A 17,551-nucleotide genomic window follows, 5' to 3' on the forward strand; every position below is an offset into this window, starting at 1 on the left:
TGAGTTGTGTTTTGTGAGTTGTGTTTTGTGAGTTGTGAGTTGTGTGTTGTGTGTTGTGTGTTGTGTTTTGCGTGTTGTGAGTTGTGTTTTGCGTGTTGTGTTTTGTGAGTTGCGTGTTGTGAGTTGTGTGTTGTGAGTTGTGTTTTGCGTGTTGTGAGTTGTGTTTTGTGAGTTGTGTTTTGTGAGTTGTGAGTTGTGTTTTGCGTGTTGTGAGTTGTGTGTTGTGAGTTGTGTTTTGTGAGTTGTGTTTTGTGAGTTGTGAGTTGTGTGTTGTGTGTTGTGTGTTGTGTGTTGTGAGTTGTGTTTTGTGAGTTGTGAGTTGTGTTTTGTGAGTTGCGTGTTGTGTGTTGTGTTGTGTCTTGTGTTGTGGGTTGTGATATGGCTTCTCTACCCATATAATCAGGCGCACCTTGCAACTCAAGTTTGCCTTAATCCCTGTGGCCCATGCTTTCTCTCTCTTTGGTCTCGGCTATACCTTTATTTGCAAGCCATTCAGTCTTGCCTCCAGATTAACCTATAAGCTTCTACGCGATAGATGTGACCCTTGCAGAGTATCGCATGCAATGCTAAAAATGTCAGTCGCAAGATTCCAATGCACACGTCTGCTCATCACTTATTGTCGCGACTGCCGTAACATCAATTTAGTATGCAGCGTAGTCTTAGCATGGGATGATATTGGGGAGGTCCAAGTTTTGGTCTCAGCGCACAGTCCATGCCCACTTCTCGGTAGTCCCAAGTCATTCCTCTGACACATACAATGAATACGAGTGTCCAAAGTGGAGATGGCTTCACGATACAGTGTCGCGTTCAATCGTTTGCAATTTTTCGTTTCATTTGAAATAGATGAAAAATGGCCACTTAAATTAGTAACAAACACACCTACAACCTTCTGTTTCCAAATGACCTTAAAGCTCGTTCGACCAAACGATACTCAACGCAGGAAGTAGGGCACGGCTTTCCTCGGAATCGCCCCACAACCCCACCAGCCAAAACTTAAGGTACTCGCAACCGCACTCCTTCAGACTTTGTTCGCGTATTTGTATTAAAATACCACACACTTACAGGAAGCAAGTCCGCCTTTGCATGAAGCCTCTCAATGATTTTGCAGCTTCTTTAGTAAAAGATGCTTATCATTCAAAATGTACTGCACAGGTCAAATAGCCACCATGATACGTCTATATTCGCAAATAAACTTTCGCAGAACTATGTATTAAAGGCCTCCCAAGTATTGATAGGAAAAGAGAACACCTAGGTCACATATGTAGAGATATCGTCATAGCGGTGACGTCATCACTGAAAGTGTTCCCACTCGACAGGTTTCTCGATGCCCATCGCGTTGTAGTACTGGTTTCCACAACTATACCCCCGGAAGGTAAAGTCCGATTCAGGCTTACAGTCACATTTGTGGTCAGCTCTGAATTTGTCGTTCAAGGGACATTGTGTGTATGGTGCATGCGTGTATCCCACATCCTCAAAGAAATGTATCTTGTTTTTGGGCATGAATAGCGAAACCGCAATCGAATGTACGGGAGCATCTCCCCAACGCTCGTAGAAGAATCCCCCCTGCTTGTCGAGATACTCGAAATAGTCCATATAAGCCTTCGATCTCAAAAACTTCAACGATGCCACCTCGAAATTGGACCAGAAATGACATAAGTTGTACGTCTCACCATTATCATTACTCACAAATTTCATCAAGTTATCCTGCGCCACGTGCTCAGGGTGCAATTTGATGAAGTCTTTGGTATGCTGCCACAATGTTGGAATGGTTTTCTCAAACTCGTGGATCGTGATGGTGAATCCATAGTCCTTTCCATTTTCTTCCATGAATTTGAACACGTCGTAGTCCAAATCGCAATGAATCTTAATTCCTGGCTCCACTCTCCAGTACCAGTCGTATTCCTCCATCAATGGGTGTCTGAAGAAAAAACCCGACTCATAACGGCACATGTGTCTGTAGGACTCTGACCCACCGTAGATGATTCTCGCTTTTTCCATATCGTCACGACTTTTCTTCGCCTTTTCCTGGTCAATCCAAGCCGGATAGCCCCAATGTTCCTTTGGCACAAGCCCGTACTTTGCTGTGCCCGAAACGATGGATCCAGTCACCCTCTTGAATTCCTCCGAGAATGGCTCGTCGTTTAAGAAAATCCAGTCGTAGTGAAACTTGCGGTTAAACCGATCCTCCACATTACGGATAGCAGGAAGTAGATCGTAGAGTTCCAGATTTCTAGCCAAAGAGACAAACGTGGCCTTTACTCTTTCGCCAGGAACAGGGCAATCGCCAGGCTTCAAGTTTTGTTGGTCTTGGCTTGTTGAGAGACCTTGCATGGTCTGCTGGAGAGCAGCCTCTTTCTCATTGACCACATCTTTTATGGGTTCCGCAACATCTTCTGCCCCTCCTGCCCCTGCCTCTTGAGCAATTTGCCTAAGGTTTGTCGGGTTTTGGGGATCAAAGTTGGGCAAAACATTGCCGGTGTTGGCGTCTATGTAAATAACAGGCAGTGTGCTGAATGAGCCCGAAATATTGTTCAGGCGCAAGAAAAAAAGAAAGAGTATTGCTAGAAGAGCCGAAGCCCCGATCACTGCCTTTCTGTTCTGGCTCCTTGGAAGATTGAACATCGAGGTTAGTCTTTTTGCCGACGGCTTCGACGAAATGTCTCGAGGGGGACGGCGAGACTCGAATTGTTAAAATCGGGGCTGGGAGGTTTTATACAGGCCTCGTGGCCTTAGTATTTGCCTGATCCACATTCGTGGACTCAGGAACCGACTTTTAAATGTTGGAAAAATGTATTTTATCTTTCCGCAGAGGCTCCTTGGAGGCTAATTAGTTTGAGACAGACATGAAAGATTCAAACAATTGCGCTGGAGACACAAACAACACATTTGAGGAAATTCCAATACCAGCCCTGGCGCGTGTCTTGCTGGAACAAGGCTTTACGAACTGCACATCGCTGCAGTGTATGATATTTTATTATACACGTAGGCACATTCTATCAGTGAAATTGAGAGAAGCTTAGGTTGGGCCCAAGCAAGTCAAGGTTCAAAAGTAGAGCATGAACCAGTAAACGCGATACAGCTTGACTTGGGAAGGTGCTGTCTTATGCTCGGAGCAAAACTCATTGATGGCTAACATCATTCCTCAACGTATATTCAAGTACCACATTAAAACATGAAACAGCACTACGTAGATACCACTTGAAGCGGAACTGAAACTGATTGTGTATCTCCTGATCTTGCATACTCTGTGTTTCGGACCCTCTGAAAATATTTTCGTGAATTCTTGTCACATATCACGTATGTCGGTCACTCGTTTGTTTGATAATGGATTCAAAAGATTGCGGCTTCAGATCCCATAATCCCATATGGAGTATTTCAATTGAATGTATCCGGAGTAAAGTACGCTACTAAGAGACTTCAAAAAATATTTGCAAATGCTTTTTAAAATGCTTTCGAAAATGCATTCAGAGAGTAATTCTGTCTTATTGTTTCGGCTCTTTAATCAACTCCAACCGGCTTTCGATCGACGTGCAAGTGGTCAAGAAGTCAACATTACGAACAAAAGACGCTGTCCCATTTTTCAACCTTTCAAAATAACTGTAAACTTCGCCAGTAGTCTTCAAATCAAACAACTCACGTTCGCAAAGCTTGAAAATGGCAATACTGTATGCGCAGAGCTTTACATTAGGATTTTTTGCCAACATGAGTCCATCAATAACATGGAACCAGATGTCAAGAGACTTCAAAATTTCAGAAAAGAGTCCTAACCACCATCCAAGCACAATGATTTCGATCTCTACCCGTAGCAGGTTCAAGTGTCCAAAAAGTTGCGGCAAAAGATTTGCAAAATGTTGTTTCACGGCGATGGAAACATCATTCTGAATAAATGGAAGCGCATTCGGATCAAAAAAGAAAAGTTGCTCGTATCTTGGGAGAAGGTCCTCAACAATACCAACAAACATCCAGAATACGCCTTCCTCGCTTATACCAACCGTTCCCTGGCTTGACCCTTCGCTCGTCGCAAGCAACAAATTACCAACGATTCGATTCATTCCTTGTGAATAACCAACCTTTGGGTTGTGAACAATGAAAGCGTACAAAATATTTTGCAATTTACAAAAATGGGGGCCCGGCTGACATTTCTCAACATCGAAGAAAAATTTGTTTGAAGAGAGAGTTCGATGTACATCTAGATTGATTTGTTCCACGTTTGTTCGGATTGATGGATCCGAGGACTCTTGGCAGAGGCAGAGCAAGCGATGGAACTCTCCGGGCACAGATTTGTTCGAGGCACCAGAGAGTTCAAGCCAGAGTAAGTTCCTGTATTTTGAGGGAAAACCGTCTGTGCTTTTCAACCGGAGGAGATCATTGTAAAGCCGAGTTTCGACTTTGCCGTCCTTGGTGATGCCCGAGAACCACGAGGAGCTGTGTCGTCGCAGAAGTAGCCGTGATGCCTTGAACCCAAAAAATTCGATATCATCACTCCCGATGTATTCTTTGGAAAAACAAGATCTTTCCACGTCTGCCATAAAAGCGTCCCATTTGGCCACACGCCGCTGAATTCTTTCATCGTGCTGCTTACTCAAGATTCTGAGTTTTTGCATGCTCTGAGAAAATCTCTCATGGGTGGAGGATGATTCCACGGCCAGCGGCCATGAAGAACTAGACCGCTGTAACGTAGTTTCGGCCAATGAAGCTTGACCCACTGGGCTTGAGTACTTCTGAGCTAGTGGTATCGCGCACTCGCTATTACGGTAAGTATTTTCCTCCTTCCTAGTAGTGCCCGATTCTTCACATTTGGAGAATCGAGTGTGTCCCTCTTTGTTTTTTGAGTACATGTAGAAACCGTACCTGTCAGTTTGAGAGTCCTCGGCAATATCAAGAGTATCTTTGTCTGCGGGATTTCGGATACCTGTGAGCTCAACCATAGCAGTCACAGCTTTTGGACAGCTAGAAACTTTATCATCTTCTGAATTACTTGAGCTCGAAGACATTAGCCAATTGAGCCACGGCGCGACTCGTGTATTCGGTTGATAAGGAGAGGACCGCAGTGGTATACTTCCCGACGCATTTGTAAAAGCATTATAGGGTTCACAGACATCTTGATTAATCGCGGTATGATTGATAGTAAGAGACAGCACTTGTGATATCATGGTTTGCTTCGAAGGACTCTCCGATACGCAGTCCTCAAGTTCATCAGTGGGGCTCGAATTCTCGTGGTCTGTTTCGCCAAATTCAGCAAAAGGGTCACAGTCAACCGCGAGTCTCGGGGCGGGTTCGATCCGATAAGCACTTTGAGTCTGGACCTGATTCATAACTGACAGTTTGGTACTGGAGATACCTTTCTTCGTATACGCACGTGCATCAGACACGTCAAGTCTTTTGAGAGAATCCGCAGAGCGTCTTACACCAAACATTGCTAGACTTGTAGCTTGTAAACATTCATGGCCCAAATCTGCGCTGCTGATTGGAAGGAACCCCGTTTTTTTGGCGGCCGAATCCCCAGACAATTGCCGAAGGGGCAAGAGTCGACTATCTCCGTGCTTGTCATGTATAAATTTCTGAGCCTGGTGGTCTGAGAGACTGTGTAGCAGATTGCCATCTGTTGTGATTTCTGGGTGTTCTGTTGGCTGGAGCGACTCTTTGGACCAGGCCGGCAGCAGTGCAAGCCTCACAATGGGGTCCTTGAACACAGCCGGGTGTTCCGGAAAAAGCGCAGCTTCAGCCATTATCTACATAGGAACATATGAGTGTGGCAAAACGTTGGATCTTGGGCTTAGGCTGCCCTGTACTTTTTTGGTCTGTTGCTTCCATAGGCCCTGCTGGATCTGGAACATGCTGGGTGTCGGACCGGTGCGAAAGTTGGCCCTGGAGACAGTGAAGCGAGGAAAGCAAGGAAGAACACTCTGTGAATGATGACAACCCGGGAAATATAGTCAGAAAAGAGCCAGAAAAATAGCGGCTTGGCTTGAAAATACGAGCGGGAAACAAACCACGCAAACTTTAATCCCCGGGTGTGGTTGACATGGCTGGTGCACCTACATTGGTAGAAGGTCTGTTTAGTTTATTAGGACCTATGTATTACAGGTGAACCAGAAGCAAAAACCACTGTGGCCCAGAAGAAAGCCACAAACAGCACAGTGACGTTTTTTGCCGATTTGGCGGCTTCTTGTGGCTTGAAAAAAAAAAACAGAACCCAGAGCCGCCAATGCATTCTTGGGTCCGGTGGCCCCAGACCCTGGCCCTGCCCCGGCCCTACTCTCCGCACTTTCTCAGCGGCCTTCCACGACCTTCGTACAGGCGTGGCGCTACTGATATGATACGGCACGCGCACCACGGAACGAGGCCCAAGACCCAGGTCCAAGTTCACCGTATCTCTCTACTTTTGCACACAAACATGATCATCCGGTTTCGATCCAAATCTGGAATGGTCCGGGTATCGGCGGACCCGGCGCAGGCATTCAGCGATGCCCTCCAAGACGCCACCGCACAATTTGCGTTTTCGGGTGGCGATCTCTATGTGAACAACTCGCCGGGCGAGAAGGGCAAACCTGCCACCGACTTTGCCGGAAAGCTGGTCTCCGACCTCGGCTTGAAGAATGGCGACATTCTCTTTTTGCATCTAGAGACCAGCGATCTGGCCGTGCCAGAAGCCGGTGCAGCCGGCGGCCCTGTCACGGCGGTGGCGCAGTCTGTCAACGGCACCATTGCGATCAGCGGCGAGGAGATCTCAGACATTGTTGGCCAAAACGCAAAGCTGTCCCAGTTGCCTGTGGACGATCTTCTAGACAAGCAGGAAGGAATGATTCTGCGCCCGAAACTGTATATGTGTAGGCACGGAGAGAAGGGAATGTGCGAGTACTGCTCGCCGTTGCCGCCCTGGAACCGGGACTACTTGGACGAGTACGGCGTCAAGCACAAGTCGTTCCATGCACACGTGAAGGAGTTGAACGAGCAGCAGAACAACCGCGCCAGCGGCCTGTCGTACATCGCCCCGCTCAAGGGGCCCGACTACTCGATCGACTTGCGCTGTGCAAACGGCCACTCGCCATATCCCAAGGGAATATGCTCCAAGTGCCAGCCTGCGCCCATCACCCTCCAACAACAAAAGTTCCGCATGGTCGACCACTTGGAGTATGCCGACCACACCATCCTCAATAAGTTCATCGACACATGGAGACAGTCTGGCGTGCAGCCGTACGGCGTTCTATACGGCCGATACGAGCCGTACGAGAAGGTGCCTCTTGGCATCAAAGCGGTTGTCGAGGCCATTTTCGAGCCGCCCCAGGCGAGCGAGCTTGACGGCGTCACGCTTCTCGAGTGGAAGGACGAAGAGTTGGTCGACAAGGTAGCCGGTGGGTTGGGGCTCTACAAAGTAGGAGTGGTCTTCACCGACTTGACGGACGCAAAAACATCCGACGGAAAAGTCTTGTGCAAGAGACACAAGGACAGTTTCTTTCTCTCGTGCGTCGAGGCCATCATGGCTGCGCGTAACCAGGTGCGGTACCCCAATGTGACCCAGTGGGCCAAGTCCGGGCGCTTCTCGTCGAAGTTTGTCACGTGCGTCATCACGGGCGGTCTTGAGGGCGAAATCGAGCCTCGTGCGTACCAGGTCTCGGCCAGCGCAGAGGCCTTGGTCAAGGCTGACGACATCAGTGCTTCGACGCACCCAAACATGATTCACATCAAGGAAACGAGTGGGACGCGGTACGTGCCAGACGTGTTCTACTCGAAGATCAACGAGTATGGCTTGGAGGTCAAGGAGAACGCCAAGCCTGCTTTTCCCGTGGACTTTCTCTTGGTCACGTTGCTGGACTCCTTCCCCTTAGCACCCGAACCAATGTTTGTGCTGCAGTTTCCGATAGAGGCGAGAGACTTTATTGGCGAGCTCCAGAACACGCAAGCTGTGCAAACGCAGTTGCTGCTGGGCAACGGCGATTTGTCTAACCTCCGGGACTTCCATTTTTTGGTATACTTGATCAATATGGAGATTTTGAGCGGGGACGAAATTGACTTGCTACTCCGTTGTGTTAAGGACAAGAAGACTGAAGACTACGTGGCTCTCTTGGAGTCCGGTGGCTGGATGACCCTCCTCACCATTTTGGAGCATAGTGCCTGAATGAACTCTCTTAAAGACGAATATCTTTTTGGCATGCACGAGCTAAACGGAAGAATTCCGGAACTGTGTGGGCAAGATATCTTGAACAGAGAGAGAGAGAGAGAGAGAGACAGAGGAAGATAGAGGAAGATAGAGAATTTTCATGACGGTATCATCTCGATTATTAGACTGCTTTTGCTGCAAAGATGCATGATTATACATGGTCCGCCTCAGCACTGCGCAGCACAGTGAAAGCAGGGCCGCTCTATTGCTGCTGCTGGCGCAACGAATACGGGTGAATGAGCCACGCCAGCACACGCTTGCAATCGATTCTTCTCGAGTTTAGCTTTGAGTCTATTGAGCTTTCTTCCAAGAAAAAGAGGCAATGCCGGTAATCGATCTATTTTTGCAGTTTTAGACTTCAGTAGCCATCCATTTGGAAGTGGTTCTCGAAGCTTCTAGATGAGTCGTGGGCGCACCGCACTTTTTTTTTCGTGTTTAATTACCGGGCACCTGCTGAAGCGCACAGACCGGACATCATCTTTTTCCACACTACAGAAAATTACTCACACGAAATGTCTGCTCCATTAGGTGTTGATCTCGGTAACAACAACACGGTTATTGCCTGTGCCATAAATAGAGGTATCGACATCATTGTCAATGAAGTGTCGAACCGTTCCACGCCTTCCCTCGTCGGATTTGGCATGAAGAACAGATCCATCGGTGAGTCTGGAAAAGACCAGCAAACCTCCAACTTGAAGAACACTGTCGACAACTTGAAGAGAGTCTTGGGCTTGAACTTCAACGACCCAGACTTTGAGATCGAGAAGAAGTACTTCGCCCCAACCTTGTTGGAGAACGAGGATGGCCAAGTCAGCGCCAAGGTCAGATTTGCCGGCGAACAGCAGGAGTTCAACTTCACTCAATTGACTGCCATGTACCTCGGCAAAATCAAGGACATCACTGCCAAGGAGACCAAGGCTGTCATTTCGGATGTGTGTATTTCCGTGCCTGTCTGGTACACCGAGAAGCAGAGACGCGCTGCCTCGGACGCCTGCAGAATTGCCGGCTTGAACCCAGTCAGAATCGTCAATGAAGTCACTGCCGCCGCTGTTGGTTACGGTGTCTTCAAGCAAAACGACTTGCCAGAGGACGAGCCAAAGAAGGTCGCCTTCGTTGACATTGGCCACTCCTCGTACCAAGTTTCCATCGCCGCCGTCAAGAAGGGTGAGTTGAAGATCTTGGGTTCTGCCTACGATAAGCACTTTGGTGGCCGTGACTTCGACCTAGCCATTGCCAACCACTTTGCCGAGGAGTTCAAGTCCAAGTACAAGATCGACGTCAAGGAGAACCCCAAGGCTTTCTACAAAGTCATTGCTGCTTCCGAAAAAGTCAAGAAGGTCTTGTCTGCCAACACCCAGGCTCCTATCAACATCGAGTCGCTTATGAACGATGTGGACGTCTCTTCCTCCTTGACCAGAGAGGAGTTGGAGAAGTACGTCACTCCATTGTTGGACAGAATCCATGTCCCAATCGAGGTGGCTTTGAAGGACGCCGGTCTCACCACCTCCGACCTCGACTCCATTGAGATTATCGGTGGCTGCACCAGAGTGCCATCCTTGAAGACCAGATTGAGCGAGTTCTTCGGCAAGCCTTTGTCCACGACCTTGATCCAAGACGAGGCCATTGCCAGAGGTAACGCTTTCATCTGTGCCATGCACTCCCCAACCATGAGAGTGAGACCATTCAAGTTCGAGGACTTCAACCCATACTCGGTCTCCTACTTCTGGGACAAGGACGAGGAGGACGACGACCACCTCGAGGTGTTCCCAAGAGGTGGCGCTTTCCCCTCCACTAAGATCATTACCTTGTTCAGAAAGGGTGACTTCGACGTCGAGGCCAGATACACCAACAAGGAGGAGCTCCCAGCGGGCGCCGAGCCTGTGATTGCCAAATGGCTGATCAAGGGTGTCGTTCCAGTTGAGGGTGAGCAGTCTATCGCCGTCAAGTTGAAGTTGAGAAACGACCCATCTGGTTTCTACACAATCGAGTCTGCTCACACTGTTGAGGAAAAGATCGTGAAGGAATTGGTCGAGAAGGAGGGCGAGGAGGCCGACGCCGAGCCTGAGTACAAGGAGGTCAAGAAGTTGGTCAAGAAGGACGACTTGAAGATCGAGATGTTCTCTTCTGCCTTGAACGATGAGCAAAGAAACGCCCTTTTCGAGAAGGAGAGCGCCATGACTGTCGCTGACAAGTTGGTTGCGGACACCGAGGACAGAAAGAACGCTTTGGAGGAGTACATCTACGAGTTGAGAGGCAAATTGGAGGAGCAATACAAGAACTTTGCTTCCGACGCCGAGAAAGAGAAGTTGAACGCCATGTTGACCAAGACCGCCGACTGGTTGTACGAGGACGGTTACGACTCGACCAAGGCCAAATACATCGCCAAGTACGAGGAGTTGGCTTCCACCGGTAACTTGATCAAGGGCCGTTACTTGGCTGACCAAGAGGAGAAGAAGCAAGCGATCAGACAGAAGCAGGAAGCTTCCCAGATGGCTGCCATGGCCGAGAAGATGGCTGCTGCCAGAGAGGCTTCGAAGGGTGGTGCTGAGCAGGCTCCAAAGGCTGAGGCCGAGGAAATGGAGCTTGACTAAGCAGATTGTTATGCTTGGCCTCAATACTGGGTGATTGGCGCACAGCATTTGTCAATTGAATGGTTTACATAGCAATAAATTATATGTGAAAATGGACGGATGAGCGTAGCACAGTGTCCAACGCAGGCGCGACTGGCGAGACGAGCGAACGCTGAGAGATCATCAACAAGTTTTTGGCCGTGTTTCGTGTATTTTCGATGGCGATGCGAACAGAACAAATCACTGCATCACATCAGAGTAAAAATGAGTGACTAAAGCCGATTTAAGTGCTGCACCATCCGCGCTTGAGCGCTCAAATTTCCATATACAGCAGAACAAAGAGACCTACAGGGCAAATTTAAGAAGGACGTGCTGAAACAAATTCGTGGGGTTGAGTGGTGAACTCTTCCCAGGATAATATCCGCTTTTCTTTTCCTAAAGCAAGCCCCAAAATTTTCCCAACACAACCTGAATACTTCCGTCTCTGAACTCACCAGAAAATCCAGTCAGAACACCACTTCAACCTCAGACGATTGTCACGTGACCCCGTTCGGCCCGACACTCAGCGACCGCTCTAACTAGTACTCAGAAATCTCTACGCAAAAAGGAAAAAAAAGAGAACCTCTTTTCCCGAACCCGTGCACACAGCTCATTCACTCAGACCTGTGTGAATCTCAACAGCTCTTCTCGCCCAAGGAGTGTGTCATCAAAACAGCGGTCAATCAGCCCCGGTCATCAGCAAAGCTACCCGAGGTGAAGAGAAGCAGAAAAAAGGCCAAGTTGAGAAATCGAGAAAGTCACGAAAAAACACTTCCCTAGATTCAGTGCCCTCCTCGAACACAAGGCTACGACCTCAAAAGCCCTCTTGTGTTAGGTTTCAAAGCACCAAGAAATCACCAATCTAACTCCCGTGTCTTTTTCGGGTGATTTAAGAGCCAAGTGAAACCGCAAATATCCTTCCCTGCGACTTCACACAAACACATAGGCCAGAGCCCATAGAGAGACCCTAGCTGAAAAGGCGTTGATTCAGAACCCTCTTCTCGAAAGTCTAATGCCACTTTCCAAAAAGTCCAACTTGTCGATAGCGATCCAAAAAGCCGATGCCAACCAAGAAAGCCAGCCCCAAACGCACTTCACGTATAAAGCTGAAAAGCCGCCCGTGCGCCACAACAGCATTAATCAGGGCGATGTGCTGGGAATAGGATTTCTCCCTTTGGCCGGGCTGGCGTCGACAGCCACTCTGTCGCCGCTGGTCAAGTCTTTCCGGCCCGACTTGGCCCCAATAACGACCACTTTTGATGAGCAGTCGGAACCCCACTTGGCATCCTTAAAAGACCGGCTCGCAGAGCTGTACTCACACATGAATCAAGGGAGCTTCCTTGAGCGGCACAGCACGCTCGAGGACTCTGAATATAGTCTGGAAACCGTGGACTACAAGCGCAAGGAACCAGGTTCCACGTCCAGCAAAGACTTGGGTCATGTGCCCGAAAACGGGGCCCCCCAGGATTCAACTGGAGACTCAAGTCTCCAAGGTGACACGCACGACCTTGATCTCAGTGAGAACCACGAAGATGGCGACGACGACGACGATGACGACGACGATGACTACTCCAATGTAAACCCCGAGAACGAGGAAGATCTCAAGGACTACGTGCCTGGCGGGTACCACACGTGCTTCATTGGAGAAACGTACAAGAACAACAAGTACACGTTGGTTCGTAAGCTCGGATGGGGCCATTTTTCGACGGTGTGGTTGGCCAGGGACAACGATAAGCAGTGCCACGTGGCCATGAAAATCGTGCGCAGTGCGAAGCACTACACCGACACGGCCATCGATGAGATCAAGCTTTTGGATAAGGTCACCACTGCAGAATTGCGCCATCCGGGCCATCAGCACGTGATCCAGCTCCTCGACACGTTCACCCACCAGGGCCCGAACGGTGTCCATGTCTGCATGGTTTTCGAGGTCTTGGGAGAGAACCTACTTGGCCTTATTCGCCGGTACAAACACCGTGGTATTCCTGTGGTTTTTGTGAAGCAGATCGCTAAGCAACTCTTGGCTTGCTTAGACTTTTTGCATAGAATGTGCGGTGTCATACACACTGATCTCAAGCCCGAAAATGTGCTTATTGAAATAGGTGACGTGGAGCAGATCGTCAAAATGGTCGAAGAAGAGGAAAACCAAGTGAAACTCCAACGAAAGTTACTGCGCACAAAGTCGAGAACCAATGTTCTTTCCAGTGCTGGCTCTGACACCCCTACCAGCCCCCAGGTAAACACTCCGTTCCAGAGAGTGAAGTCTATTTCCGAAATGCCAAAGTCCCCTAATTTGGGAAGAAACGGAAGAGGTCTGCGCAGGCAGACCCTCATTACTGGATCCCAGCCATTGCCCTCGCCTTTGAGGTCCTTCAGCAAGGCTTTTGCTAATGTTCAAGGCATAGCAGCTACCACCAGCAACACACCCGTGAAGCCTATTTTGGGCCAGTCCCCTTACATCATGGAAGGATCCTCGTTTAAGGTGAATGAAACCCATGAGGCATCAATGGGACTCGCACAGACCACGGGTATCCCGAGTGCTCAAGGCTCTTCAATCAAGCATATGCATAGCCACGGATCTTTTGTTAACAACTCAGAGAATGAAGAATCCGAGACCAATGAGAAAAGCTTGAACAACTCCCTCAACTCGATGTCAATTTCTCACAATGGAAACAACCCTGGAACATTTTTCGGAGAATCAAACGGCAAACCATGTAACGAGCATACAGTCATTAACGAGGATGAATTGATTTCAGTGAAAATTGCTGATTTGGGAAATGCATGCTGGGTTCATCATCATTTCACGGACGAGATCCAAACTCGGCAGTACAGGTCCCCAGAAGTTCTCCTTGGCTACCACTGGGGTGCCTCGGCGGACTTATGGTCTTTCGCATGTTTGATATTCGAGTTATTGACAGGAGACTATCTTTTCGACCCTAGGAATGGCAAATCGTACACCAAGGACGACGACCACATCGCGCAGATCATCGAGTTGATTGGATACTTTCCTCGGACAATGTTGAAAGAGGGTTTCAACACCCGTGAATTCTTCAACCATAAAGGCGAGCTTCACCGTATCTCCAAGTTAAAGCCATGGGGCTTGAAGAACGTGTTGATTGAAAAGTATAAGTTTCCTGTGAGCGATGCCGTGGAGATTGCTGACTTTCTTCTGCCAATGTTGACATTGCAGCCCGAAATGAGGGCTGACGCCGGTGGTATGATCAACCATCCCTGGCTCAGCGATGCGTTGGGACTCGAAAACGTAGTGCTCGAGCGGCCGGTTGGCGGCTCTGGCGAAGACATTCCAGGATGGTCCAGAGAAGGTGGCCATCCCAACCAGGGTAGCAGACACAACCATCGCCAGTATTTTGCTCATCAGTGAGTGCACACGCGTTCTCTCCCCCATACTAATTGCATTCTACAAGAAAGCCTTCTACGCGCGATTGGCTTACTATTCCCCAAGCAATATTTCTACGCAAGGTTGGCCCTGTTCACATTATTCCCAGCATCTCTAAGTATATTTGTATTATAGTTTTAATATTAGATTTTGTTTCAGTTCAAGCAGCTTTGTATATTCGACAACAGTCCTTCCGTTTGAATTCCCATTCGAGCGACAAACACTGTATTCATAATCGCATTACACTCCCAGGTTCACGTCGCACTTCAGCCCTATCAGACCATGTCAATGTCTACTGTATTCCCATTTCAACATCCCATTCGGTTCAGCTCAAGCAGTCTCGGCTGAATATGTACAAATGTGAAATTATATTACAGTTTTAGCAAGTTTCTCTCAACCCCATAGGACCATTTTCCAGACGCCTACAGATCCCACACTCACCCTCATCGAGCCATACCAAATCCTGATGCAGCCCAGAGCGTATACTCTAGTCGAGCATCTTGGACATGTACGGCCCATCCAAATGGTAGCCTAACTTGGCGTAGTAGTTCCGCACACCCACGCCCGAGATAACGGAGATCTTGCTCGTGCCGTGCTCCTCACGCGCAATGCGCTCAGCCTCTTCCATAAGCAAGGTACCAAAGCCCTGATGCTGGAATTTGCGCGGGTCTCGTGAATGTAAAGGCACCACAGAACCATACACGTGGAGCTCACGGACAATGGATGTGGGCTGCGCTGTGAACTCGCGGCGGAAGGTGTGCTTTTTCAGGGCCTTGCGCAAACGTAAGAGGCCAATCAAGATGTCCTGCTTCGGGTCCTCGTACGACAAAAAGGTCTCCCAGCCACCATTGGCATAGTAGTCCCTGCGGATCAACTCTACCTGGTCCGGGGAAACTTTGTGATGGACCTCCTGGATTCCCACCTCGCGCGTGCGGACATCACGGCACAGAGTGCCGAAATCTTTCATGCGGGCCAAGGCCAACTCACGAAGGTTACCGTTCTCCACGCCCGACGACACCAAGGGCATGGGGATGTCACGCTGCACGCGATAAATGCGGGTCCAAGGTGGCACGAGCGCCATGATGCGCGCTACCAAGTCGATCAACGCGTTGGCGGAGTACGACTTGTAGAGGCCCTGTTTCCAAAGCTCGTACAAGCCTGTGCCGCGGATGACCAAGGTCGGATAGATCTTGAGCCCGTCTGTGCGGAATGCCGGGTTTTCGAAATACTCGACAAACTGCTGGAGATCACGCTCCATGCCCACGTTGGGCAAGTCCGGCATCATGTGACTGACCACCTTGTAGCCCGCGTCCTTTGCTACGGCGAACGTCTCGCACACGGCCTTGACTGTGTGTCCTCTGTTGGTGTCACGTGCCACGTCCTCGTACACAGACTGCACACCCACCTCCAAACGTGTGCAGCCGTACCGTAACATATCGCTCAAGTGGGTCTCCGTGCAGTAGTCTGGCCGTGTTTCGATGGTGATACCCACGCACTTAGTCTGTGCCTGCTGTGAGTAGCGGATGGCCTCGTCGAGGTCGCGGCCCGTGTAGCCGGACAACGCGTTGTGAAGCTGCGCGATAAATGTCTCACGGTAGTCCACGGGCAACGACATGAAGGTACCGCCCATCACAATGTACTCCACCTTGTCGATGGAGTGGCCCAACAGGCGGAGCTGGTCCACACGGCCCCGTGCTTGCTCGTAGGGATCGTAGCGAGCGCGAATGGCACGCATGGATGTGGGCTCGTAGCCCGTGTATGACTGGGTGGAGTACTCGAAATCCGAGTCCGGGCCTCCGGGACAGTACACGCAGATGTTGCCGGTGTAGGCAATGTGAGGGCAGCGGTGGGGCTTGCACATGACGGCGACCACGGCAATTCCGGACGCCGTGCGCACAGGCTTGGCTTTGAGTTTCGGAATCAAGTATTTTTTATGCTGGTCCGGGATCGCCAGGATGATGTCTGTGAGCCGCGGCTGATTCTTCAAGCGGTGCTTTTTGGCGTGCCGCGTGATGAGCCCATTGAGGTTGATATCGCGAGCATTGCTGAGCGACGCCACAAGCTCGAGCGAGATGTCGCTGCAGCACAGAAGGAAGCGTTCTTTTTCGGGCGCTAGTTTCTTGCCGGGGGCCATTTTGGGCGGAGTGGTGGGGCAAAGAAAAGTCCTGAAGAGGGTGCGAGATGCGATGCTGCGTGCGAGTCTGAGGTCCGATTTTGAGATGCGGTTTCAAGCTGCGCTTTCAAGGTGCGACTTTGGAGTGCCTAGTGGGACAGTGATGGTGAGATGACGGGCGCACTGGCTGGGCCCCGACGAATGCGAGCCAGAACCGGTCACGTGACCCACTGCCTCCGCCTCTGTTCTGTCCCACGGGCCGATTTTCTCTCTTTTGAAAATATTGAAGATGCTGTGAAATTCCCGATGCATCGGTCTTCATAACGGAGACCTGAATATGTCACCAGAGGGTAGTATTGCAGTACCCGGTCCAGGTATAATGACCCAGGGCCTGCGAAATAAAGCGCGGCATGGGGCTTGATTTTTGACCTGACTGACGTGAGAAAATCGGGTACCGTTGGGCCCTCGCTTCCTCTCATATTCTAAGCAGCCCATAAGGGTTTTGGACTCGTCGAATATCCGACTCTTCGTTTCTTTCGTTTCTTTCGTTTGTTTTCTTTCTTTTTCCCTGCATAATTTTCTTTGGCAATCTGAGCCTCGCGTTTCATGCCTCCAATCAACGAGATTTGTGGGCGCGTTGATTGTTCCGCCAATCGAACAACATCTCCTGTGGATTTGTTATTGGATTTCCAACACTAAATTTTCCGATAATTATTTTAGGTAGATTATTACGTGCTTTCAGAACCACCACAATTGATTGAGAAAGAAGCTTCGCTGTCACAAACCATGTCATGTCTGCTTATGACAGGAGAATCATAATTTGAAATACCTCTTGAGTTGATGACTTAGACCTGCAGAGTTTTACCTGGATAGAAGGTAAGAAATACTTTGCTGTGTAAGCGAATGGATTTGAACCCTGATCAGCGGCTTCTTTTACTAGCTTTGGACAATCAAACTTTGTTCTTGGATTCTTTTGCTGAGACAACCTACAACCATAAGGAAAGGTTCGTGGAAGTAAAGAAGGGCTGACAGCAGTTTAAAGTCTTGACAGCAGTGTTTTACTACTAAAGAATGACGGGCGGACAAAAAATCTTAGTGGTATCTTCTGCATATCTGGCGATAAATAAAGATCACAACTTCGCTGTAAGGACAACAGGGATGAAGACCCGTACCCCTTTTGTATTTTGCAGCCGCGCCTGTGCGCCTGTATTCACGAAATTGTGCGGAATTTCCATGTCTACAGAAATTCTAATTCAAGCTGTTATCTGTTTTTC

At 49.3% G+C, this 17,551-nt stretch overlaps 6 protein-coding genes across 6 annotated transcripts; 3 read left to right on the forward strand and 3 right to left on the reverse strand.

Annotated features, from left to right (window-relative positions):
• Positions 1-1,290: 1,290 nt before the first annotated feature.
• METBIDRAFT_35373 (glycosyltransferase family 15 protein) lies at positions 1,291-2,331 on the reverse strand (the record flags this gene model as incomplete). Its single annotated transcript, XM_018856603.1, has 1 exon — positions 1,291-2,331. One exon carries the CDS (start codon positions 2,329-2,331, stop codon positions 1,291-1,293), a length of 1,041 nt encoding a protein of 346 aa, XP_018714780.1.
• A 1,253-nt stretch (positions 2,332-3,584) lies between these two features.
• METBIDRAFT_16248 (uncharacterized protein) lies at positions 3,585-4,364 on the reverse strand (the record flags this gene model as incomplete). Its single annotated transcript, XM_018854632.1, has 1 exon — positions 3,585-4,364. A coding segment is annotated over one exon (780 nt), but the record flags the coding sequence as incomplete, so codon positions are not given.
• Positions 4,365-6,397: 2,033 nt separating this feature from the next.
• NPL4 (Npl4p) lies at positions 6,398-8,119 on the forward strand (the record flags this gene model as incomplete). The annotated part of the gene is made up of 1 exon (XM_018858644.1): positions 6,398-8,119. The coding sequence occupies one exon, from the start codon at positions 6,398-6,400 to the stop codon at positions 8,117-8,119; it is 1,722 nt and encodes a 573-aa protein (XP_018714782.1).
• Positions 8,120-8,673: 554 nt separating this feature from the next.
• MSI3 (adenyl-nucleotide exchange factor) lies at positions 8,674-10,752 on the forward strand (the record flags this gene model as incomplete). Its single annotated transcript, XM_018858645.1, has 1 exon — positions 8,674-10,752. The coding sequence occupies one exon, from the start codon at positions 8,674-8,676 to the stop codon at positions 10,750-10,752; it is 2,079 nt and encodes a 692-aa protein (XP_018714783.1).
• Positions 10,753-11,782: 1,030 nt separating this feature from the next.
• On the forward strand, positions 11,783-14,149 carry METBIDRAFT_77127 (serine/threonine protein kinase; the record flags this gene model as incomplete). The annotated part of the gene is made up of 4 exons (XM_018858646.1): positions 11,783-12,036; positions 12,289-13,003; positions 13,052-13,304; positions 13,374-14,149. The coding sequence occupies 4 exons, from the start codon at positions 11,783-11,785 to the stop codon at positions 14,147-14,149; spliced, it is 1,998 nt and encodes a 665-aa protein (XP_018714784.1).
• A 502-nt stretch (positions 14,150-14,651) lies between these two features.
• On the reverse strand, positions 14,652-16,298 carry ELP3 (Elongator subunit; the record flags this gene model as incomplete). Its single annotated transcript, XM_018856614.1, has 1 exon — positions 14,652-16,298. One exon carries the CDS (start codon positions 16,296-16,298, stop codon positions 14,652-14,654), a length of 1,647 nt encoding a protein of 548 aa, XP_018714785.1.
• Positions 16,299-17,551: the final 1,253 nt, after the last annotated feature.

The sequence above is a fragment of the Metschnikowia bicuspidata genome (assembly GCF_001664035.1).
Source record: "Metschnikowia bicuspidata var. bicuspidata NRRL YB-4993 chromosome Unknown METBIscaffold_1, whole genome shotgun sequence".
Lineage (NCBI taxonomy): Eukaryota > Fungi > Ascomycota > Pichiomycetes > Serinales > Metschnikowiaceae > Metschnikowia > Metschnikowia bicuspidata.